The sequence below is a fragment of the Emys orbicularis genome, chromosome 5, assembly GCF_028017835.1.
Source record: "Emys orbicularis isolate rEmyOrb1 chromosome 5, rEmyOrb1.hap1, whole genome shotgun sequence".
In the NCBI taxonomy this organism is placed as follows: domain Eukaryota; kingdom Metazoa; phylum Chordata; order Testudines; family Emydidae; genus Emys; species Emys orbicularis.
Genome location: NC_088687.1, coordinates 114706660 through 114732702, shown reverse-complemented (window position 1 = coordinate 114732702; position 26043 = coordinate 114706660). Strand labels below are relative to the sequence as shown.

Genomic DNA, 26043 nt, shown 5'->3' with positions numbered 1-26043 from the left:
CTTAGCAGTCAACCATTCTTCATTTCTCAAAGATTTTCCAGATCATTTGGCATTAAAATGTAATTCATGTGAAGTCCTACTGAAATGCTATGTTCTAGTGTACATGCTAACAATCCAATAAATGTCAACATACCCAAAGCAGTTCCTTTATGACTGGTACTTTTGCTATAACAACATCACAAATCCACTTCTGTTCAGAATATATAGGGTACACTCATGAGTAGATTTTGCAAGAAATCTTACAACAGTCATTCTCACTAAGCTTAAATTTTCAGTTATTACCTTTTTTTTCTGTTCATCTCTGAGATTTACATTCTCTTCACTCAGAACCTAACCTCTCTCTCTAAACATGTATACTATGCTCTTAACTGTGGTATCTGAGCAGTTTATGGCCTGATCCTGCAAACATGCACATAACTTTATCTATGAGTGAGTAGTCCTATTGATGCAATTCATGTAGGATCACGGCCAGAAATGCCAAATAGAAATAATTCAAGACTAATTAACCAAATAAAACAAATCAAGAAAGCTTATCATATGCCACGAAAAACATAATCCTGTACTGAGAATTCTTTTCATCCCAATGAAATGCAATTTACAAAACAGGATGGCTTTTAATGTGACCGTAAAACATACATTACAACTATATGCTTTTAAAAAGCTTATAGTAAGCAAATGGTGAAAATATTTTAATAACGTTCATCTCGAACAGTACTTTTTACTACTATGAATGAATGCACCGAACCACTATCCACTAGAGGGCAACTATCCACTTTTTCTATGCAAGATGTACTGCATACTAATATGGCTACAGCAAATTTAACACTGTAATCTCTATGGTGCTGGATTGATTTAACTGTTTCTGAATGAGACATAAAACCATGGTCTAGCAACTTGTCTTTAATGATCCCATTATTTCAGGCATTTCCTAACTCTTGAGTGCTGACTTTGCAACCTTAACCATGTCCTTTTAAGGTAGTCTTTGTGTGTGATTTTATATAAAAATGACCCCGAGCCACATAATCCAGCTCCAAATCCAGATGTTCCCAAAGTCTGGGGTGGTGGGGGGAAGGAAAACAGGGGGTGGGCAGCAGTTCAGACGAGATTGTCTCTGCACCCGCAGATATTGAACACCGCAGCACAACAAAACCAAGAGCCACCCATTAGCCACGAGGCTGCTCCTGCCTCCTTCTGCAGGAGTCAGCCAGACCCCATGCGCCAGAAACACACCACTCCCGGCTTCCCCAGTGAGCCAGGCCTGTCCCCACTGCTCCTGGGCTTTCCCGGGAGCCCCAGGCCAAGGCCCAGCCCCCGAAGCACGCGGCGTGCGCCGAGGTCAGAGAGGCGGGACACGCTCCCTCCTTCCTTCCCTCCCTGCCTGCAGCGGCCGGAGACGCGCGCTGCCGCCGGGCTGGTCATGCTGCTGCCGCCGCTGAGGAGGCTTGTTCGCCGCAGCCTCGGCAGGGCTCCCCCTTTCTCTTGCTGCTGGCCCCGCCAGGGGCCTTCCCCCGCCCCGCGGGGCTACAGCAGCAGCGCGGGGCGCAAGGTAAAGGGTGCGGGGCTGGGGGCCGTGCATGGAGGGGTGGGGAGCGGAGCGACTGGCTGCAGACAGGCGCTGTCCCGGCCACGCGTGTCTGTGTCCGAGGGTGGAAATGCCAGCGGCAGGGCGGACACCCGAGGGGCGGGGCTCGGACAGGGGTGGGTAGGGGAGACGGTAGCTGGGTTGTCCCCGACAGTCGCCCTTGTCTGTGAAGACTGGCCAGGCTGCCCGTTAAGTGTCATCATCCCCCGGCTTTTCCCGGCCCTCTTCACTCGCTGGTTCAGCTGCTGCCCCGCACTCACACGGTCCCCCCGCACGTGCGCTGGGGTAGTTGCATGGAAATCCTTGCGAGGGCTGTCGTGCTTAGAGTTAAACCTCTGGCTTTGTGGGATTGGGGCCAGAGTCAGCACCTGGGACGTCCTGAAGTTCTAGAAATATTTGTTAGGGTTCTGTAGGTTGGCAGCTGATCTTCGACCGGCTGCCAGTGCAGAGCCCTCCTGCACGTGATTTCCTCTTGTTTAGTGGTTTTGTTTCCTTCTCAGTGCACCTGATAATGTCCTTGACCCTGACTCAGTCGCAAACAATGTAACTTTTCCCTTTTTTCAAGATGTGCCTGTTCAGAGATAATGTTAATTAACAAACAAAATAGCCTGTATTTTAAATCTGTGTCTGGAAACTTCATTTTTATACATAATGAACCAGATTTTTAAAGGTATTGAGGGTGCCAAAATTCAGGTAGGTGCTTAGTGGGATTTTATAAAGCACCTGCCAATCTGTATCCCTACTTACCTAAATACCTTTTAAAAGCAGCACAATGATCTGAAGCATGGCATTATTCATATTATATCTCTTTCTTTCTCCTGTTTAAAGAATGTTACTTTTGGTCTTGGCTTGTATCCTGATTTATCTAATCATGACTTTATACTTTAGACTCTAGATTATTTAATAAACTGAGTTCACTAAACCTATTTCATACAGTATTATGGTTATGTTCAGAAACATTTATCAAATCTCAATATATATTATTTAGAAAAATAGTATCTTGCATTAGTGTACTTTTTGTTTTTTTAAAGGGCCTTGTCTTAGGAGTCTATGCAAAAGAAAAAGAAGAGGCGGTTCCTCAGTTTACTAATGCCGGAGAGACTTTTGATAGACTTATATCTGGAAAGCTGACAGAGTTATTGTCTATGTAAGTGTTTAGATCAGTTTCTTATATTTTTTAAGATATTGTAAACACAGAAAATACATCTTTATTGATTGTTCTAGTTTGCAGACATACCACCTCATGCACTGACATTCATATCTACTGACTTAACCCAATTCTGTTTAGCCAGAATCAGATAAGGGGACCTCTAATGAAAAAACAGTGCAGCAGGAAGTGGTGATGGTGATTCTGTAGGTGGTGTGTTTCCCTTTGAATCTGTTCCTAGCCAGTGTCCCTGTGTGAAGTTAAGGGATATTGCATGATTGGAGAATAAAATTATTACCACAAAAATCAGGATCTCTGTTTTAAAAGAGCTCATGGCACTTTTTTGTATTCTAGATCTGGGCCTCCTTTGAAGAAAGGCAAAACACGCCTATTTCATGGCTTGCATCAGGTATGAATCTTGAATTTTTGCAAGTATAATGACGAGTGGGTGGCTTGAATTTGAGTCTTGGCATTATTCCTTATTATAAGCTTATTCTGAGTGCAGCATATTATTATGTTATATGTTATACTCTCTCATTAAATACTGTGGTGTTTGAATTTAATGTGTTGCTATACTGTGTTTTTTCTAAGATTTCAAAAAAATACTTTGTGATTTTTGCCTTCTCTATCTAAGTTCCTTTACAAGGGCCCAATCCAGCCCACAGAGTCAGTGGAAAGACTCTCATGGATTTCATTGAAGATTAGATCAGGTCCCAAAATCCCAATTCTGTAGCATGCGGCACTGCCATTAAAGTAAGTAGGGATTCCTTGCATGAAAAGGCTGCAGAATTGGTCCCTACGCAATTCTCTCCCAAGAGCATGAAAAAGTGATAAAAAGAAGACCGTTCAAATCACTGTTGGCTGTAGCCGGGCTGGAAAGCTTGCACTAGCTGCAGTCTCTTGTGAGCTGGATGTTGCGCGGTGCAGCAGTTTGAAAACTGATTATTATAAACTGTATCAGAGGGGTATCTGTGTTAGTCTGTATCCACAAAAACAACAAGGAGTCCGGTGACACCTTAAAGACGAACAGATTTATTTGGGCATAAGCTTTCGTGGATCTGAAGAAGTGGTTTTTTACCCACGAGAGCTTATGCCCAAATAAATCTGTTCGTCTTTAAGGTGCCACCGGACTCCTCGTTGTTATAAACTGAAAGAGCATAGTTTTTGTAACAGAAGTGTGAGGAGACCTCAAGTTGAATGTTCTCTTAACTTTATCCCGCTCAGGAGGAGTGGGGATCCCTCCACCTCTATATCTTTATGGATGGAGACACATTTTAAATAATTTTTCAGTGCATAGCAGCACTAGAAAGAGCTCTCAGCAGTGGTAAGGTGCAGAAAGACAGTTTGCCCTTTTGAGACCTTTTTCTCCTTTCTCTCTGTAGTGCTCAAGAGGTAGGGGTATGTGTGCAGAGTATCAGTTAGCCAGTGGCCTGCTGCCCTTGAGTTGTGGAGCAGCCACAATGGTAAATACCCTTGCTCAGGATGGAGGCATCCTGCCATGCCGTGTAGACTAATAGGTGGGGACAGGCTGAAAAGTGCACAGACCTTGTCATAAGCAACAGAGGGTCCTGTGGCACCTTTAAGACTTTTCTGTTAGTCTTAAAGGTGCCACAGGACCCTCTGTTGCTTTTTACAGATTCAGACTAACACGGCTACCCCTCTGATACTTGAGACCTTGTCATGTTATACTGAACATAAAGCCCTAACCAATAAGAACAGTCCTATTACTTAGATTGCTTTTTGAGGCAGACACCAACTTCTCAGTGTGTGTGTGTACAGGGCGTAGCACAATGGGACCCTGACTGGGTCCTCTAGGCACCACAATAATACACATAAATGTTAACAATTAGATAACAGTGAAGTTGTCCATCTGCTTATGCAAGATTACTGAGAGGTAGAGACGAGATCACTATCATAATATGCTAACGATAATGGATGTATTTTCATGTTATGTTTGCCTTCATTTAAAAAGAATGCTCTTTATCATTGATATTAACCTTCCATCATGGCAATCAGAGTGAAGAAATTAAATCTGCTTGTGTGTTGGTTTTGCACAGGATTTTCCAAGTGTTGTAGTTGTCGGCTTGGGTAAGAAGGCTGCTGGAGTAAATGATCAAGAAAACTGGAATGAGGACAAAGAAAATATTCGGACAGCTGTTGCAGGTTAACTTGTTTTCATTTAATATTTGTTCCTGTTGCAAGTATTTGATCTATTGAAGCCCTGCTGTAATGTGATACATTCCATTTTTGGTGAAGCACATGAGCTTAAATCAAACAGGCCATAACACATTTTGTTTTAAAGCATAAGACCTAATGCATGGCTTGGAAAATTCACGCACTGCTGACAAGTGGGAAGGTTTCCCTGGTGAGAAAAGGGCCTAGGTCTTTAATTTTTTGCAGAATATATATTTTCCATGTTTTTAAACAAAACCCAACCCTCCCCTCCTCCCAACCCCCAAACTATAGCCTTATGGTTGTGGAGATAACCTTCCAAATATGAATCAATGCAGAGTAGTCTTCCTAAGACTAGAGTTGTTTGTCTGCAGAATCTGCTTCTCATAGCTTTCCCAAGTAGCATGAAATTGAAAAGACCCGTGTCACTTTCACTTCACCATGTGAGGATCAGTGAAATTGACAAGATTATAACCATGCTCAGTGTGCCCCTAATCTGTGCACATATGACAACCTTAAATATTTCCTGTTGTTGCTTAGGTGGTAATTAAGACTTTGATATCCTTGACAATATAACATGATATATTATGTGTTTCATCATCAGAGAATCATAGGACTGGAAGGGACCTCAAGAGGTCATGTAGTCCAGTCCCCTGCATTCATGGCAGGACTAGGTATTAACAAGACCATTCCTGACAGGTGTTTGTCTAACCTGCTCTTAAATATCTCCTGTAACGGAGATTCCACAACCTCCCTAGGAAAATTTATTCCCACACTTAACTACCCTGACAATTTTTCCGAATGTCTGACCTAAACCGCCCTTGATGCAGTTTAAGCTTATTGCTTCTTGTCCTTTCCTCAGAGGTTAAGGAGAACAATTTTTCTCCCTCCTCCTTGTAAATACCTTTTATGTACTTGTTATCATGGCCCCCTTCAGTCTTCTCTTCTCCAGACTAAGCAAACCCAATTTTTTCAATCTTTCCTCATAAGTCATGTTTTCTAGACCTTTAATCATTTTTGTTGCTCTTCTCTGGATTTTCTCCAATTTGTCCACATCTTTCCTGAGATGTGGCACCCAGAACTGGACACAATACTCCAGTTGAGGCCTAGTGAGCGCAGAGTAGAGTGGAAGAATTACTTCTTGTGTCTTGCTTACAACACTTTTGCTAACAAATCACAAAATATTTGCTTTTTTTGCAACAGTGTCACACGGTTGACTCATATTTAGCTTATGGTCCACTATGACCCCCAGATTCCTTTCTGCAGTACTCCTTCCTAGGCAGTCATTTCCCATTTTGTATGTGTGCAACTGATTGTTCCTTCCTAAGTTGAGTACTTTGCATTTGTCCTTATTGAATTTCATCCTATTTTCTTCAGACCATTTCTCCAGTTTGTCCAGATCATTTTGAATTTTAATCCTATTCTCCAAAGCACTTGCAACCCCTCCCAGCTTGGTATCATCCACAAACTTTATAAGTGCACTCTCTATGCCATTCTTCAAATCCTTGATGAAGATATTGAAGAAGAACCAGATCCAGAACTGATTCCTGCAGGACTCCACTTGATATGTCCTTTCAGTTTGACTGTGAACCACTGATAACTACACTCTGGGAACGGTTTTCCAACCAGTTATGCACCCACCTTATAGTAGCTCCATCTAGGTTGTATTTCCCTAATTTGTTTATGAGACGCTCATGTGAGATAGCCTTATTAAATTCAAGATAAACCACATCTACTGCTTCCCCCATCCACAAGGCTTGTTACTGTGTCAGAGAAGGATATTAGGTTGGTTTGACACAATTTGTTCTTTACAAATCCGTGCTGACTCTTACTTATCACCTTATTATCTTCTAGGTATTTGCAAATTGATTGCTTGATTATTTGCTCCATTATCTTTCGGGGTACTGAAGTTAAGCTGACTTAAGTTCCCTGTAAGCTGCGAGGCCGCGTGGCCGCGCAGCAGCCTATTTAGTGCCGCACAGGTGCTCAGGGAACCCACCTGGGGACCTACTGAGGGAGGGGGCGCCCTTCTCCCGGCCCCAACCTAGCCCGGCCCCCAACCATGGCTGAGGAGGGGCAGTGCAGCGCAGCCCAGACCCAGCCAGAGCGGCCCGGCCTGGACCTGTCACGGGGCGCCCCTCCCTGAACCCAGCCCTGGCCTAGACCTGCGGGGGTTAGGGGAGGGGCATCTATCCTGCGGCCCCAGTCTCGGAGCTGCTGCAGCGGGGAGAGGCTGCTGCGGAGAGAGAGAGATGGGGAGAGTCCTCTCTCCCCGCCATAGCCCCAAAGCACCCTCCTGCACCCCAAACCCCTCATCCCTGGCCCCACTCCAGAGCCCGCACTGCCAGCTGGAGCCCTCACACCCCTGCACCCCAACCCTCTGCCCCATCCCTGAGCCCCCTCCCACACTCCGAACCCCTTGGCCCTAGCCCTACCACATGAATTTTGTTATGTGCACTGATATGAAGGTGATGTGTCATACATCACCTCCATTTTGGTGCACATAACAAAATTCATTCCACACATGGGTGGGAAAAATTAGAGGGAACACTGAAGCTGACTGGTCTGTAATTCCCCGGGTTGTCCTTATTTCCCTTTTTATAGATTGTCACTATATTTGCCCTTTCCCCCCATCAGTTGGGGGCTGAAGAAAGTTCCTTGTGAATTTGTGAAGTCTGTCTCTCGGAATCAGTGAAATCATGCTGTGTGAGCATTGGGCATATTTATGTGGTGTCTCATAATTTGGTATAACCTTGCTTTCTAGCATTTTAATTGAGAGGGATATCGCATTTAACCTTAGTCCTTGTCACAGGGTGGCTGGCCCCAGTAAATGAAGTAGGTCCAGCACCCCTGTGCCAGAACAGGTGCTCCTAGTTGGCCAATTAAGTGGGTTGGACAGCACCTGGAGGCTGTAAAAGACCAGAGAGACCCAGACAGGAAGAGATCCAGTGAGTTGGAGAGACCTGGTGAATCAGAGCTGCCTATGTGGGAGTCAGGGGTAGCTGAGAGTTGCCAAAAATTGTATGTTTGGGACCTGGGAGAAAGCTGAAGGCAAAAGAAAAGAGAGACAGATTTGCTGACTGATGTCCCCAAGCCAGAGAGTGAGGGCTGAAGGCAGGAGGAGCAGCAGGAAGGAGAGTTGTTTGCCGGCTGTAACCCAGAGCCAAGGGCCAAAGAGAGCTGAAGGCAGGCAAGCAATGGAGGAGCTTACCCGCTGACATCTGCAGGGCTGGAGAGCTGGTCCCAGAGGAATCATGGGAGGGCCAAGCAGAGTGAAAGATGCTCCCCTGGCAAGGATGTTCCCAAGCAGAGAGACTGGCAGGGGTTCCTGCTGGGAAGAGCAGGGTTGCACTCCACTTGAAAGGGCTGGGGTGGCTGTTCTGGTACAAGGCTGGCGTGGACTGACAGAGAGTCTGGGCATGGATGAAGATGCCAGGGTGGTATGTAGGATGTCATGGGATAAGACAACAGGTGATCTTAATGACTACACTGGGGTGAGAAACGGGCTTGGGTTTTGGGGCCTGTGTTTTGGACTATCTATGTTATGCTGCTGTAATAAACCAGCACCAAGAGGGGGTAGTAGACAAAGCCGGAGTGGAGTTACTGGGGATGCTGAAAGAGGGAAACTGAGGCAGATGTGTCTGTCATGCCCCAACCTGCAGCAGGCGGGTGCTTCCAGGCAGGGCTGCTATATGGGAGTCCCTCTTAAACAAATGTTTTGTTTATGGAATATGTTCATATTTTCTGCTGTGCATAAATGCACCTTTTGAATCACAAGGCTGTTGTGACTTTAAAAAACTAACTGCTATTTAAGTTATACTAGCAACACACTGTATTACAACTTCATTTCTGATGGCTACAGGCTTTGGTCAGCTGAAGTACTCTAAAGTTGTGTAGTTTTAAGAACTTTAGTTCTGTCTTTCAACCCTTGCTGAATTGCTTATTTGATAAGTTATATTCAGAGTTGCATGATGAATACCAATACTCTGCTTTTTAAAAATTGCTGCTATAGGCTTTGCTCTATTGAATATTTTTTCAGCTGGTTTATGCCAGAATCTACCAGGTGTCAATAGAACTGGGTTCTTTCCTTGAAAAGTTATATTAATTACCTCAGGAATCCATTTTGCTGCTGCAGTTGGTACTCACGTATTGATGTATTGTATTTTCCAGTTGGATGCAGACAAGTTCAGGACCTGGAGGTCCCTTGTGTTGAAGTAGACCCCTGTGGAGATGCTCAGTCTGCTGCAGAAGGAGCTGTTCTTGGGCTATATGAATACAATGAACTTAAGCAAAAAAAGAAACCCGTAGTTACTGCTCAGCTACATGGAAGGTGATGGCAAACTAAAGTTTTACTTGTGAAACATTTGGATACCTAGAGTATGTATCACTCTTTTTCCCCCCACCTCCCTTTTAGTTGGTATTGCATAAAATATTTTAGCAGCAGAGACATCTTTACAGCATTTGCTTTGCATGTCTAATTGCCATTGCTAGTGTGTCATGTTGTTTGTTTTTCCTCTCATAAGTGCTTCCCTGCAGCAGAGAAGGGTCTGGGATTAAGAAAGAAGGGGCAAAAACAACTCTGTCTGTTTTATGATGTGTACAGTGCTTTTAATGGTACTAGGCCCAAAAACTCAGAAGTGCAGGAGTTCTCTCTCTCTCTAAATGAACAAACCCTTCTAAGACATGAGAAATGCTATAGCAGATCACACCAGAGATCCACTTTATACCTTGTCTCTAGCAGTGGCAAGTACCAGATATGTCAGAAGAAATTGCAAGAAACCCCCAGTGAACAATTATAATACTGGATCCATGGGGAAGACACTTCCTAACCTTTGTCACTTAGAGGTTGGTTTGTGCCCTGAAGTGCATGGGTTTATATCTCCTCTGTTTATTTTGTTGTTCAGAAATGCCTGATTCTTTTTTGAGTTCTGATAAACTCTTGAACCCCAGCATGTCTTACATAGATCACTAGATACACTGTGATAGGCAATGTATTTTTTTATGCAACAAGAAAAATGACACACGCTCCTTTTGGATTCTGAATGGCATTGGCCTCTCCTTGGGAGATGAGACAAATAACAGAACTTCTCTCAGTAATATAGCACTTTCTCAGAAAAGTTCAATGGCTTCTTTTATATCCCCTCCCCTACCAGCCTCCGACATCTTCCCTGCTGCTAGGGAGTGAATCCTGGATATGCACGGGACAGTTCCTTCCTTGAAAGAGGGAAGCTGCATCCTGCCAAGTAGTAGTCTAGGTAAATCTCTCAACCTAATCCTATACTGATAAGCCTCAGTGCCACACTCATCCCTTTCCCAGGGCAACAGATACCTTGAGAGTCACTCAGGATTACTGGTCTTTATGAAACAACTAACTTCTCAAGTATAATTGTGGCTTTGTGACTAAGGCACTGGAGTGGGATTAAGAAGAGTTGGGTTCAATTCCAGCTCTGCCACAGACTTCCCCTGTTCAACTCTGAGCCAATCACTTATTTTCTTGGTGTCTCAGGTCCCCATCTGTAAAATGGGGCAATAATACTTCCCTTCCTCATAGTAATGTTGCGAGCTCCTTGATAGCACAGCATGCATAGGATTTAGGGATATCCCTCTATGAACACCTTACTGTGATTGTTGACAATTCATTGACCAGAACTATGCTTTGAAACGGGGATCCCACTATCCAAGCTCCACCTTTATCAATTAATAATCATAATTTTAGCAAGATTCAAAAATGGATTGGACAGGTATGTGGAGAATAAGAATGTCCAGAGTTGTTGTTGTTACTGTAAACACACATTTTGGAAGGGATATTCAACCTCATGCTTCAGGGCTTAAGCCAGTCTCTAACTATTATGAGACCTAATGTGGGTGCAGAGAGTATACCATATCTTCTACTGCAGGGTTCATGCACCTTCCTCTGAAACATCTAGTGCTGACCATTGCCATAGACAGGTACTGGACTAGGTTAGGTGGACTTCAGGTCTAACCCAGTATGGCAGTTCCCATGTTCCTATAATAATAGAGGTAATGTAACGTTCCTTCTCACCTCCCCTTAGTGGGGCAGCTTTCTTTTCAAAATATAGACAACAATTGAATACTGACAATCTTATTTTTGCAAGGGTTCAATTATAATTATGTGGTGTTTGTTTAGTGATGGCAAGGAAGCCTGGCAAAAAGGTGTCATGTTTGCTGAGGGTCAAAACCTGGCTCGCTATTTGATGGAGGCCCCGGCTAATTATATAACACCAATGAAATTTGCTGAAGTTATTGAACAGAAACTCAGAAGTGTTCATAGCAATGTGAAGGTCCATATAAGGTAAGTTCAATTTAAATCATTCCTTCTCTGTAAGTTGTAATTGATTAAGATGTAGCATGTAAAATGTTCCTGGAGTTTGTAATGAACTTGCTCATTTTTACCCTTTTGCCGTTCACAATGACAAATGCAAGGAAAGTATTTGTGTAACAGTCTGTAAACTTTAAATAACTAAAAGCTTTGTTGGTGCCCAGAAATAGCAAGTTATTCTCAGTATCAAGAGCAGGACTTCCGGTCGCTACAGTAGGCGGAGAGAGACTGCTGGGACAAAAATAAAGAAACAAGACGAATATGTTAATTACTTTTGTAATATGACAAGCCTTCTAAAAAACTACAGAAGAGGAAGCCTGACAGTCTTTTCGTATTACTTCCCAGTGAATATGCAATCTGTCATTTAGGAAAAATAGAATTGCTTGCAGACATGTTTAAAACTCTTAAGAATTATGATCTTTTTTAAACATAATTCTATATTTGTAAGTTCAACTTTCATGATAAAGAGATTGCACTACAGTACTTGTATGAGGTGAATTGAAAAATACAATTTTTTTGTTTTTTACAGTGCAAATATTTGTAATCAAAAATAAATATAAAGAGAGCACTGTACACTTTGTATTCGGTGTTGTAACTGAAATTAATACATTTGAAAATTCAGTAAACATCCAAATATATTTAAAATAAATGGTATTGTATTGTTGTTGAACAGCGCGATTAATCGCACAATTAATTTTTTCTAGTCTCTTTTTGTAATGGATCTTATTAAAATCTTTTTTTTATTATAGGTCAAAAGCATGGATAGAAGAACAACAGATGGGAGCATTCTTGAGTGTAGCTAAGGGCTCAGATGAGCCTCCAGTCTTCTTGGAGATTCACTATTCAGGCAGTGCTAATGCAAATGACTCTCCATTAGTGTTTGTTGGAAAAGGAGTTACCTTTGATAGGTATGTTTGCTAATATTTTTATGACTGAAACAAAAACTATAATCCAATTGTGGAGGAATTGAGGTGCTTATAAAAAAAAAAAGTGGATACTGAAAAAATATTTGCCATTGTGCCACTCTTTTTTCTAAAACACCAGCCAGATTAGCTAACACTTTACCGATCTATTGTTTGTAAAATGGGCCGTTAAATTGCAGAGGAGAGGGAGAAATTGGGAGCAAGTATGCCAACAAATTTGAGATTATCAAAGAAAATTTACTAATAGGCATCTTGGTATTTCCATTGAAAAAATCAACAATATTTGAAACAACCCCACTTACTATTTACAGTTAGATATTCTGTTGCAAATGACTAGAAGAAAACATTCTCCAGTCAGAACAGCTTGCTTTAACAAAATTTGGGAAAATACCAAGAAGAGTTTGGCAATTTCTTTTATTTTATTCATGGAGGAAATAATCCATTATTGCCCACTTCTGTTTAGTGATGCTGATAAATAGCATTTCAGAGGAAATTCATGAAACGAGAACTAGTAATTGGTATGTAAAATTATATGAAAAACACAACACAATAAAATTGTACAGGTTGTGCAAAACTTTAATAATTCACTGAAGATCTCAAACCTCTAGCAGAATATATGGAGACCTAAATACAGTATTGCAGATAAATGCATTTAAAACAGGATCTTTGAAAACCTGTCCCTTTTTCACTTCCCTGCCAAGCTCAGAGATGGGGATCCTGTGTTTCCCTTGTACAAGTTGGCCACTACTATGCGTGTTTGGCTTTATCAACTGTTTCAAGGGAAATGAAAAATCCTCAACTTATGGTTTGTCGGGAGAATGAGAAAGGAATGGATTTTAAATGCTGCTGTTCTAAAACGTATTTAATGGTAATTTCAAGGCTTTGTATGTGCCAACGTTGTTGTCTTGGTCTGAGATTTTAATGAGAAGTTTTTAAAAATTTGTTTGCAAAAAGCTTTGCAGCTCACCTTTTAAACTAACTTTGAGAAGCATATTCCAATCAAAAAATCCAAATGTTACTTCAGAAGGTCAGATACACTGGCTGTGCTGTGGATCAACCGGTCCAGAGGAAAATTTAGCCTCCAGTGCAAGAGCAAAATGAAAACCAAACATGCCTGTGGCCTGGTGTGTGTGCAGCTGCTCAGGAGGAAAAAGGAATGCTCGCTTACATGAGCTCTGCACCTCCTGTGCAGCACAGTGCCCATCTTTTAACCATCTGTCTCCCCCTGGAGGCCAAGGAAGCTACTGCAACCCCCATGCGTGGGGCTGGGCAGGTGAAGAGAAACTGATGAGTCCCAATATCAATAGTAATTTTGTTTTATATATGTTTACTGTACATCAGAGTAAGTGGGTGAGTTGGGACTCTCCCATCCTGACTGCTGGTGTGGGGGCCTCCACCACCCCCCATCATTCTGGAGAGACAAAGGGGTCTCCTGATCCAAGTGAAGAGGCTCCCTGCTTTTTACCCTCCCCTTTCTCCTCAGTAACCTTGGTGGTGGTGGGCAGAAGGGAAGGTAGGGTTCTTTGGCTCAGATGGACTAGTTTTGGAACTCTGCCATGGAGATAAAGGGATTATAGTGTCAGAAATTAGTTAACATTTATTCTCTGAGCTGTTGATCTCAGCCAGGCACAGATGAATTCTTGCCAGTGTCCCTCTAAGATTATATATACGAAGAGATGCTTTTATCATTCCTGTGAATCTGTTACATGTGGTAGACTCTACCACTCTCCCTGGGAACACAGCAGGGTTGAGTGTATTGGCATTACAAACTCAGAGCAGCAGAGTTACGAACTGACTGGTCAACCACACACCTGATTTGGAACCAGAAGTATGCAATCAGGTAGCTGCAGAGACCAAAAAAAAAAAAGCAAATACAGTACAGTACTGTGTTAAATGTAAACTACCTAAAAATAAAGGGAAAGTTTTAAAAAAAAATTGACAAGGTAAGGAAACTTTCTGTGCTTGTTCCATTTAAATTAAGATGGTTAAAAGCAGCATTTTTTCTTCATGGTAAAGTTTCAAAGCTGTATTAAGTCAATGTTTAATTGTAAACTTTGGGAAGAACAATCTTAACGTTTTGTTCAGAGTTACAAACATTTCAGAGTTCCGAACAACCTCCATTCCTGAGGCATTCGTAACTCTGAGGTTCTACTGTACCTTGTTGCTTCCAAAGGGGAGATCGAGCCTTAGTGGGCCAACAGCAGATGTAGAACAGACTTGTGGGTTTGTTTTTGTTTTGTTTTGTTTTTTGACCTGGTTACAGCTCTAAATGAGATATATGCTTCTTAGAGTCTACAGTCACTGAAGCATCTGCTTTGTTTCTGTAGCATGTTTTGGCAGAGTGCAAATAGTTGGTTTTTTTCCCTTCCTATAGAATTTCCTCTCAAAACTCTCACCTGGAAGACCTAACTACTGACTAATTTATTAATCTACTGCACTTTATTTAAACTGATTTACTAGGGCTATCACTTTCCCTTATTTTAAATCCTTTTGATTTATCTTTGTTTTCCTAAATATAATTCAGTGTGTTTTACCTTGTTACATTTTAGCATGTTGCAGATTATCTCAGAGATGTTTTATTGTGTCAGATTAAATTGATATGAGGAGATTGGTTTTAGTAAAACCAGATATACTGCTTTTTAGAATACTAGGAAATTAAAAAACAATAATAAACTATTGATATTATTGTCATAAACATACAGATGGACAAAATAGTTATTTTAAAGCATGTGGTGTGAGGTTTCTATGTGCTGAATGAGATTTTTCTAGAATGTCTATTCTTGATCTGTGCATCCCCAGTGGTGGCATTTCACTTAAGCCTTCTTCAGGTATGGATGCAATGAGAGCAGATATGGGAGGAGCAGCAACTGTGTGTTCAGCCATTGTGACAGCAGCAACACTAAATCTACCTCTTAATATAATTGGTAAGTTGGGGGCAAAGGGGAGAACATCAGAAAATATGATTTAAAATGTTACATTAGGGCAAAACTATTTTAATTTCAGTAATGGAAATGGCTGCTCAGAATTTTCATGGACACTTACCAGGCTAATCACATTACCTACTTGCTTTCATAACAATGTAAAAAATCCCAATATTTTACTCACCATCAAAAATTGCCTACCCTGGGTGAGAAGAATTTTGCAAGACTGAATTAAAACTTTTTTTATGAGGGGAATGCATGATTTATAGAACTGGGTGGAGACTTTTGTCTCTGTCTCATTGGAGCTGCATGTCTAAAACACCTGTGCATCAATCTGAGCACTACTTGTTTGGTGTTTGAGACCTACAGATTAAGGAAATTAACAGTTAGTCTTAATACATTGTTACAAAGAAACAGAATAGGGTATATCTAGTAATATAAACTATTGGAGAATCTCTTATGTTGGGTGGTGTCTCATAAATGGTCTGGATGAAAACCGATAGTTCTGACACCCACACTGAGGTTGATCCTGTGAGGTGCTTATCCATTGATGTCTTAAAGGAGTTGGGAGCATTTGGGACCTGCAGGAGATGCCTGACTCCCATGGGATACTCCTGATGACTAGTGTTGATTTACAGATAATTACACTTTCTTTGTTGAAAAAAAGAGGACTCGTCTACCATAATAGAGACCATTTAATGTAGAAATGTTCATCAAAGAAGGTCTCAAGATCATAGACTGGCATGTTGCATCCCCAAAAGGATGGAAAATCTAACTTAAAATATATGCTGTCAAAAAGAATGGCCTTTTTACAGTATATTAGGGTACATCTATACTTACCCGCTGGTTCGGCGGCAAGCAATAGAACTTCTGGGATCGTCTTGTCTAGACACGATAAATCGATCCCGGAAGTGCTCGCCGTCGACGCCGGTAATCCTGCTCCGCGAGAGGAGTAGGCGGAGTCGACGGGAGCCTGCCTGCCGCGTGTGGACCCGCGGTAAGTACCTTTAAGTTCGAACTAAGATACTTCGACTTCAGCTACATTATTCACGTAGCTGAAGTTGTGTATCTTAGTTCGAACTGGGGGCTTAGTGTGGACCAGCCCTTAGTATATGAATAAAACTGATGAAAAAAATGTTAGTGTCTCCAAGGTATATATTGTTGAAGTACTGGTGGCTGACTATGTAAATCACAAAAATGCCATTTTGGGGCAGCAATATTGAGTTTATACATCGTTAATAAGGTAAACCCTAGTATGGAACAAAAGCACCCAGTGTTGAGGGGAGAGAGGATATGAATCTGATGTGCAAAGTACCAATGTATGACTAAACATATGTTGTCTGCTAACTGCTCACAAATCCAGTATTGGGAATAGAACTTGCAGTCTTTGGTTCCAGAAAAACTAGCTCCTGGCTGTTGAGGTAAAGGAGCAATTCCATTAGTTCAGCTAGTATTAATAAATACTTGGTCCAGGGAGCACTTGCAGATGGTCTGTGGAGAGCTGTAAGGCCACGTGTTACTAACTCTCCTTTTGTTTCCAACTGCTCTTACAAATGCCCTGGCCCTTCATTGCAAAGATACCTGCAAAAGCAGCTGGAAATGAGGAGGAGCCAGCCTACTTGCCTCCCCTAGTAGCTATTGCTGCAGAACAGGAAGAAAGGAAATAGGAGCCACTCTTAAGGATGGAGATATGGATAGCTAAATCACTTTTTAATATTTTCCTATGTAAGCAGTGGTTGTAGTTGCCACAGCATGTTGTGCAACTGTGAATAAATGAGTTGATTCACACAATGGCAAAAGTGGATATCCAGGAGGAGGTTGACACAACTACCAAGCTTGAGAAACCCCAACTTCATGGGAATTAAAGATGTTTGTTCTGAAAACAACTTCATGTCAGCCCAGCATTATCCTCTTTAGTGTGCTCTGTCCAGAACGCAAGATCATGGGCTTCTCCTTGTGTGTGGTTGGTGGACTGCCATGTTCCTTATCACTATAGCCACGGATGGAACCATAGCATTGACTTGGGCTCTTTACCATTTTCCCCAGCTGCCCTTATGTCAGTGCTGTATAATGGTTCCCCTGGATCTCTTTCTTTTGACATTGTAAAATGTTTGTTTGGAATGAGAAGCTCTTGAAATTCCCCAGAGAGCTTTAAAATTCCAGAAATAAACAGCCCGTTATAAGGATATGAAATATGCATATAGTGCCACATGTTGTAAGGTGCAACTTATTGAGAGGGAGCCTCACCATTGAGATGAGAAGCTCACAACTCTTTTTTCAAGACCATGTGCCTGATTCTGACCCCACTTGATGTAAATCAGGTGTAACACATGGCGTAAAAATAGCATAGGTTAGGGAATGCAGCATGTTAAAGATAAATGTGCAGACTTAATTGTGTAATGCTGAAATGTAATGGAGAAATTTGGATCGTGTCATTCTTCAGTCAGGAAATTTCAGGTGCAAATCTAGAAATTGTATGTACATTCCAGACAAGAATGCTATCCTTCTGTTACAAATGATTTTAGTGTAAAGAGTTGTCTTTTAAGTAATTTTTCTGTAACTACTGAATTTAGAAACCCATGATACATTGCAGTAATTCTTTCTTTTCCCTTCAGGTTTGGCACCTCTCTGTGAAAATATGCCCAGCAGTAGGGCAAACAAGCCTGGAGATGTTGTTCGAGCCAAGAATGGGAAAACAATCCAGGTATGTGTGTGTTAAGTTGGTTTTAGACACATTCATTGCAAACCAAGTTGGTTTTAGACACATTCATTAATCAATCAAGTTTTACTGTTTCAACTTCTGTTATAAGTAGTGCACAAAGACTATTTTTAAAAACAAATGTATTTCTCATACTGTGTAAATTCACTGATTTAACTAAAATTGCTAACAGAGCATTCTTTCAGTTTTGGGGGGGTTTTTGTATTTGAAAAAACATTATAAATTACTAGGGAAAAGTAAAAAGCCCAGTCACTTACATTTTCCAGAATCTGCTGTATCCGTAGAGGAGGCTGTTATAGTGTTTATAAAGCCAGAGTTAAAGAGAGTCTTCAAACAGTATGCAAAGCGGTAGTTGCTTTTGGTACATTTTCAAGGCCCTCTTCCAGGCACCTCTTTTGTAAAACACGAGAGCATTACTCTTCTGCTGATATAACCAAGGCGTTGACCCTACAAACTGCTCCACGTATGTGGAACTCGGATGTCGCAAGGTCCACTCACCGCACATGGTGTCTCCTCCTGGTGGCACTGGGGGTTAGCTCTTGTCAGGCACTGCCCTCCTCTGGCGGTGTCTCTCCCCATCGTCTCTTTCACCCTGCGGCCCTTCTCGCTCCCAGAGCTGCTGCTTCCTGTTCATGCCTTGGCCATCTGACCAGGTCACTAAGGTCTTCCCCTTCTGGGGAATTCAAAGACCAGCTGTATGGCTGGCATCTCCAACACCCTGTGTCACTTCCCAGTGGCTGGTAGGGGAACCCAGGCCCGCCCTCAATACTGGGTTCTAATCCAGGGACCCTATAACAAGTAGCCAAGGTCTGTACAGTCCTACCCCTTGCTGCTGTTTTTCTGGACTTCTTCCTACTTTTCTGGCTTCTCCCTCTCTCTCTGGGTTTGCCAGCCCAAGCTTCTTCCTCCCAGGGAGTGACTGTAGACTGCTTCCTGTTCCTGTCCAGCTGAGCTCATTTCCAGTTATTGGCCTATTCCTTGTCTCCTCCTTCAGGTGTAGTCTGGGCAGTTAATTGGCTTGCCTAGCCATTTCAACCCCTCCAGGCCTTGTATGGGGTGAGCATCACATAACACCAGGTCTCTCCATAGGCACAGGGTCTGCTGTGCAAAGCAGCTTGCAGAATCAGGGCCTAAAATACATATTTTGTGTTTAATCTGCAATACATAACCATTCCCCATTTGGTTAAATTCTTAACACATGCCCTAATGCTATAGACTGTTGTTTCCCTGTAGGAATTGATGGACAAATCAATATTTCTCCTTCCAGAATTTCTGTGTAATTCTGTTACCCCCATTCATGACTTTGACATTAGGAACCTTTCTGTTCCTTGAGGTTTCACCAAGCTATATGCATGACTATCGAGTTCTAAACCACTGTGCTTCTCAGGGGCCTCATCACCCTCTGCCAGAGCCAGAGGCTCAGGAAAGCACCACAAGGGTTACGCTAAGTTCACTATAATGCACCCCCTCAAACAGGAGGGGCTGCAGGGGCCATATATTTTTGGAGGGAGGAGCCCTCGAGACCCAAAGGAAACAGATCTCTGAATCTACAGATGTTGGAGCCATTTACAGGGATATTTCCTGTCTCTGTGCTACTCTACAGTTCCTTTTCCCTCCTGGCAATATAGTTCCAGTAGGATCTTTATTTCCACTGACTAGGTCCCCTTGCAGCTTCTAGATAATAGCCATTGGATTTCCATGGGCTTTGCAGGGGACAGCAGCCAATCTTCTGCTGTACCCTCCTGCGCTGCTCTATGCTGCTGACACCTACGAGCCCTGGCATGGGAGGCCTGGCAGCAGTGCTGTGAGGTTCCCTGATTTATATTAAAAATAAGCTTTTTGTGAATGCTTGACAACTCCATCTTGGGTTGATTTTAGTGTCCTGTTCTAGTTCACTTACCTAAGATCACTTTGAAAAATAATTGATCATCAAAATAGTTTTTGTTTTGTATTTATATTAGAAAATAAATTTCAACTTCTTGCAGTTATTACACAAGCTGTAATGCACAGATCACTTTCAGCCTGATAGCCAAAAACCCAGCTGGTCTCTTTTAAAAAGAATTTTTAAGAAGCAAATCAAGTAAAGGGGAACTTTTGAGTAGATGACTTTTCCCCCCCTCTCTTGTATCTACAGGTTGATAACACAGATGCAGAGGGAAGGTTGCTATTAGCTGATGCTCTCTGTTATGCCCACAATTTTAATGCAAGGGCCATTGTGAATGCTGCGACACTAACAGGTAACTAATTTCCTTCTCCTGCTTCATGTTGCAAAACAGTTTCTCATAATGAAAAACTAACTCCTTAAACACATTTCTTAGGAGTTTTATTAATAAATGAGAACTTTGTGTATTTTGTCCTCCTTGTTTATGCATGTAGTTTTATTTTTAAAAATATTAAAAAATAAAATGTAACTTTTCTGTTCACATACATCACAGTAAAGCAGTTGTCATAAAAAAATAGGAAATCTTTTGTTTACAAACAGTATTTCATTGGGTTAAAATGCATATGTGAAACCAAAGAATTCTTTATGTATATGTCTAATAATGCCTTAAATTACATTTGTTTAATCACTTATGCTAACATATGTCAGCGGAGGGCAAACTACAGCCCGCAGGCCAGATCCGGCCTGTCGGGGCTTTAAATCCGGCCCGCCGGATTGCCAGTCCCATGGCGCAGCAGAGCTAAGGCAGGGTCCCTGCCTGCCCTGGGCCCGCAACGCTCCTGGAAGCAGCCGGCACCATGTCCCTGCGGCCCTTGGGCCGGGGGGGGGGGGGGGGGGCGGGGGCAGAGGGCTCTGTGTGCTGCCCTCGCCTGCAGGCATCACCCCCCGCAGCTCCCATTGGCTGGGAATGAGGAACCGTGGCTAATGGGAAGTTCGGGGTTGATACCCACAGGCAAGGGCAGCGCATGGCAGAGCCACCTGCCCCATCCCACCCCCAGGAGCCACTGCTGGACATGCCATTTCTGGGAGCGGTGCGGGGCCAGGGCAGACAGGGAGCTTGCCTTGGCCCCGCTGTGCGCTGCTGCCACTCCAGAGCCGCTCGAGGTAAGTGGCATGGGGCCGGACCCTGCACCCCGCACCCAAGCCCCCTGCCCTGAGCCCTCTAATCCCCTGCCTTGAGCCCCCTGCTGCACCCCAACCCCTTGCCCTGAGCCCTCTCCTGCACCCCAAACCCTGCCGTGCCCTGCATCCCTCCTGCACCCCAACCCCTGCCTTGAGCCCCCTGCCACACACCCCCGCACCCCAACCTCCTGCCCTGAGCCCCCGCCGCACCCTTCCTGCACCTTGAGCCCCTCCTGCACACCGCACCCCCTCCCACACCCTGTACTCCCTCCCACACCCCTTCCCCAGCCCTACATTCATGGCCCTGCATACAATTTCCCCATCCAGATGTGGCCCTCGGGTCAAAAAGTTTGCCCACCCTTGATATATACTCATGTATATGCCAGATTCTGCAGCCAAAGAGGAAGCTGATTCCAGGATTACTGGCTTATACAAAAGTAACTTCCCCTTGAGCTACTTGACAGCCCAGAGGAGGAGAAGGTAGTTGCCACCACCATGATAGTGCTGATTCTGCCTGGGGTAGCTAGGTGTCAGGGAGATGAAGAGGAGCCAAAGCTCTGCATGCTTCTGGTCTGTGCTGGGGACTAGGGGAGTGAAGAGAGAGCTCCTGGCTGATTGCTGGGCCTGAATTTAGATGAGCCCTGAGGTAAGGCTGAAGCTTTGACAAAGGCTGGGGCCTAGGGAAGTGGTCCATGTAACTGAAAGCAGTATAGTTAAAGGGACACTGCAACACATGGCTGGTATTCTTAGGGTCTCTGGTCTGGAACCCAGATTAGTGGGCAGGCCTGGGACCCTCTCTACCCCTCATAGGCCACTGGGAAACTAGTTTACAATTGGACAGCGAGAAACCCTCAGAAGGGGAACTGAACTACTTAGTGGCCCAGCTGAAGAGCTGGGGCCAGAGTAGACCAAGAAGGTGAAACCATTGCCTCCAGGGAGGAAGCTATTTAAAGATCGCAGACGCACCTGACTGGAAGGGGCGCTCATGAGAGGTGGGTGCCACACTGTTACAAATTCTATAAGACAATATTATTTTGGGCTTCAGTAACCTGACAGTGTGCCTTTAATGTGCCCCAAATGGTAACTACAGAGCTGAAGGACAAGGAACTTCTAAAACTGGCTGTATAAAAAGTCCATATTAAGGTTATTGGCCAGACCACCCCTTTCTGTGGTAAAATCCATGGCAGGCCAGTTATAAAGGGAAGTAAGTATGCAAGTTTCCTCCCAGATTGTTGTGTGAACTATGGAACAGGTGTTAGATGATTTCTTGTGCCTAGGGATCTATAGGAGATTAGGGCCATCTACCATTGTATTTTGGGCAGCTTGCCTTCTAAACCCAGGGTTGTGAGTTCAATCCTTGAGGGGGCCATTTAGGGATCTGGGGCAAAAATCTGTCTGGGAATTGGTCCTGCCGGTTGGACTAGATCTCCTGAGGTCCCTTCCAACCCTGATATTCTATGATTCTATTGTCACTCATTCTATCTGTACTATTAGGGTTTAGCCAGCTGATGACTAGATCCTCCTGAAAGGGGAATTCCTGTTGCTAAAAAGACCTGGATTGTGCTTCCATTCTTGCCTGATGATCATGGTACAGGGGACACAGTATGTGTCAACCTGCCCCCTTCCATCCAGACAACCTTCCACAGGATCCTGGGCAAGGGGGGATGCTGTTGTGGAGATACCTGCCCCTCCCTTTCCATGTGAGAGGGATGACATTTGTCTCCATCTGGGTAGACCAGAGGGCACAATTGGGCCCATTACTGATTACATACTAATTAACAAAGGAGCAGGTTTTCAATAATACTTTTTCAAATAAATGCAAGAGTACCAAGACTCCACTGGGGATAAGGACAGGAAATCATCTTTAAAAATACAGTTGGAAGGTAGAATGCAAAAGAAATGTTCTGCTCCATCTCCAAGAGCAAGAGGTATAATTTACAGGGTGGTATTTTACAGGTGCCATGGATGTAGCATTAGGATCTGCTGCGACTGGAGTTTTTACCAGTTCACCTTGGCTTTGGACTCACCTTTATGAGGTAGGCCATACGATGGATTTTTTTTTTTTTTTTTTTTTTTAATGTTAGGTGTATATGTTCCTGAAGGTCTCTTTTATATAAGTGAGATGACAGATATTGTATTACATTTTAAAATACAGTGGTTTGGGGGGGGAGGTTTTATTTTTTTTAACGTATTTAATTGAGAAGCATAAGTTGTATGAGTGTGTGAATTGTTGGCTCATTGATACACTTCTTGGGTAGTTTATAGTGCACTGGTAGTATGCACCTGAGTCTCAAGGATACACACCCTCCTATGGCTTATTGCTTAATTATAAGCTCTAGGTCTACTGGTTTCCAGTAACTTGTGTTAAAAGGTGAATTGGTCTTGATTAGGTGTCATTCATTAAATTCTTTAAAATGCACAATATATAGTCAAACTATAATTCCTGAGGGAATTCTCCAGAGGAAGTGATTTATGAAAAATCTGCATTACCAGCAGAAAAATGAGTCTTGCAGAAAATTGGCTCTTTTTTTCTCATAAACAGAGGGCAAAATTTAAAGCATCCAAAAGTGAGTTTCATCTTTTATTTTTCTAGCATTTTTTTTTCAGATGCCGGAAGTTACCTTGTGTTACTAATTTCGAAGTGGTTTCATAACTACCTAGTCCACCCAGAGCTACGATTACAATATACATTACAGTACTTGCACAGTCAATCTAAACAAAAAATACCACATCAATATGTCCCAAGTATAACAGTTGTTTCTTCTGCAGGCCAGTATTTTGACAGGAGATCGTGTTTGGAGAATGCCTCTCTTTGAACATTACACAAAACAAGTTACCGATTGTCCACTTGCAGACCTCAGTAATGTTGGAAAATATAGCAGGTACATTATTTACCTGAAATGCAGCAACCCTTGTCTTGACTGATATACCCGTTTATCATCATGTTATTGCTTTAGAAATAGCCAGCATTTCCATGGTTACTGGAATGCTTTGAACTTGCACTAACATGCACTAGTACAGTTAGATTTTAAAACAGGAGTTGGGATTTCAGTATTTTTACTTTTAAAAATTGCTAAAATATAGAGCCAAATCTTGATTTGTCAATTTAGGATCAGATGGTGACAACAGCTCTTGTTCAGGGGGAGAGCACACAATGAACCTCCCCAGCCCCACTCTGTGTCCTGCCCAAGAGTATGTAACAGTCCCGTCCTTGCACACCGTGAAACATGAAGAGTTTGCCCTTTGTGTACCTAGGGGCATGTTTCTCTGCAAAGGGGGTGAGAGTGGGCCAGCTTCACCAAAGAAAAGAAGCTCTACCATCCTAAAATGATGCAACCAGCATATCTGGAAGCTGGGGAACAGAACACCAGTACTATCACTGCACTTGTCTGGGAGAGGGGTAATATTATGTTTAAACAACCGCAGGGCTCTGTAATTCTACCAAACATTGAGTATTACTGTGTTCTTCAAGTGCGTGTTAGTGTGGATCCCCTGTAGAGGTACATGTGCCTCATGTCAAATTAAATCTTTTGAATACTGGGGGCCATGCATCCATCTTGAGCTGCCTCACGCTCTTGTCCGAGTGCATAAAGGGCAGCCACAACTCTCCATCAGTTTTCTCAAGGACCTCCTGAATACTCACCCGCCTGTCAGCCAGCTTCTGCACGGAATCTCAACATTATTCTCCAGAAGCTCATGGAGCATCCTCTTGAGCTGCTGTCTGATTGCTTGGTACATCATCTTACCCTCAGGTTGCTGTTACCTCAGAAGAGAATGCTAATGAGCTCCAAGCTCTCAGGGCTGGACCTCCTTACACCTTCTTTCACAGGGACACAGTTATGCTGAGACTGCACCCTAAGTTCATCCCTGTAGTGGTCTCAGAATTTCACCTAAATCAATCAATTAATTTACCAGTCTTGTTCCTGAAACCACACTCAACACAGGGAGAAAAGTTACATACTCCAGATGTTTTGAAACAGGATCAAGTCTTTTAGATTGTCTCTCCACCTCTTTGTGGGCCTATGTGACCCATCAAAATACCAGAACATTTTGTCACAAGAGAACCTCTAAGTGGACAAAAGCAATGTATTTCCACCTGCCATCAGATAACTGGCAAGCCTCGCCCTGCAAACACCAAGACACACACAGGCAGTGTTGTCAGCTTGGTTCAGAAGCATGCTAGTATCTGAGATCTACAACGTAGCAACCCACTGACTTTTGTTAAACATTATGTCCTTAACATGGCTGCCAGGTCTGATGCCAAGTTCAGCAGAGCAGTGCTTCTGTCATTTGAAGCTGAGACTCTTCATTTCCACCATCCTGAGGCGATACTGCTTGCCACTCCACACTGATGCATACTTGAAGAAGGAAGAATGGTTTCTTACCCTGTGGTTCTTTTGAGATGTTGTAGTGCAGCATGGATCTGCCCTGCCCTCAATCCCCACTTTTTGAAGTCCTCAGCTTTTAATTGAGAGAGAACTGAGGGAGAGTTCCAGCTGCTTCACCCTTTATGCCCTTGTATGGAAGCATTAGATGGCACAGGGTGCATCTACAGCTATGCAGAAGCTTCCAATCTCATGCACATGAGGTGCATGCACACCTTCAGTTAGGGTGACCAGATAGCAAGTGTGAAAAATTGGGACGGTTTGGGGAGTAATAGGAGCCCATATTAAAAAAAAAAAAAAGTCCCAAATATCTGGACTGTCCCTATAAAATCAGGACATCTGGTCACCCTACCTTCAGTGGATCCACACTAATTAAAACATATTGAAGAACCCCAGTTGCTGGAGAGTAGCTAACTATTCAGTGTGCATTTTATTGTTGACTTAGAGTTGTTGAAGTTTTTAAAAATCAACTTTTTTTCTCTTCTCCCTCCTTCCGTAACAGAGCTGGAGGCGCATGCACAGCTGCTGCCTTCCTGAAAGAATTTGTGACTGCGGCTAACTGGGCTCATTTAGATATTGCTGGTGTGATGTCAAATAAAGATGAGGTTCCTTATCTTCGAAAAGGCATGGCAGGACGACCCACACGAACATTAGTAGAGTTTGCTACACGCTTGAGCCAAGACAAGGAAAGTGTCTAGTAAAATGCTAATTCTGTAATCTTCCACTCTGCCTTAAATCTGTCTACTTCAATTAATCTTAAAATGTATTTTAAAACAACTTAATGGCCTAT

At 43.0% G+C, this 26043-nt stretch overlaps 1 protein-coding gene across 1 annotated transcript; it reads left to right on the top strand.

Annotated features, from left to right (window-relative positions):
- The first annotated feature begins 1417 nt into the window (after positions 1-1417).
- On the top strand, positions 1418-26043 carry LAP3 (leucine aminopeptidase 3). The gene is made up of 13 exons (XM_065405261.1): positions 1418-1546; positions 2614-2729; positions 3084-3138; positions 4787-4892; positions 9072-9231; positions 11050-11214; positions 11991-12149; positions 14964-15088; positions 17701-17789; positions 19939-20041; positions 22825-22904; positions 23638-23750; positions 25756-26043. Exons 1-13 carry the CDS (start codon positions 1418-1420, stop codon positions 25949-25951), a joined length of 1596 nt encoding a protein of 531 aa, XP_065261333.1. The 3' UTR covers positions 25952-26043.

What these genes read in the sequence shown, in the direction of transcription:
- LAP3 (XM_065405261.1), top strand. Translation starts at nt 1,418, where the DNA reads ATGCTGCTGCCGCCGCTGAGGAGGCTTGTTCGCCGCAGCCTCGGCAGG. An exon ending in AAAGGAGTTACCTTTGATAG is followed by an intron (nt 12,150 to 14,963) that starts GTATGTTTGCTA and finishes GTGCATCCCCAG; the next exon opens with TGGTGGCATTTCACTTAAGC. An exon ending in AATGTTGGAAAATATAGCAG is followed by an intron (nt 23,751 to 25,755) that starts GTACATTATTTA and finishes CTTCCGTAACAG; the next exon opens with AGCTGGAGGCGCATGCACAG.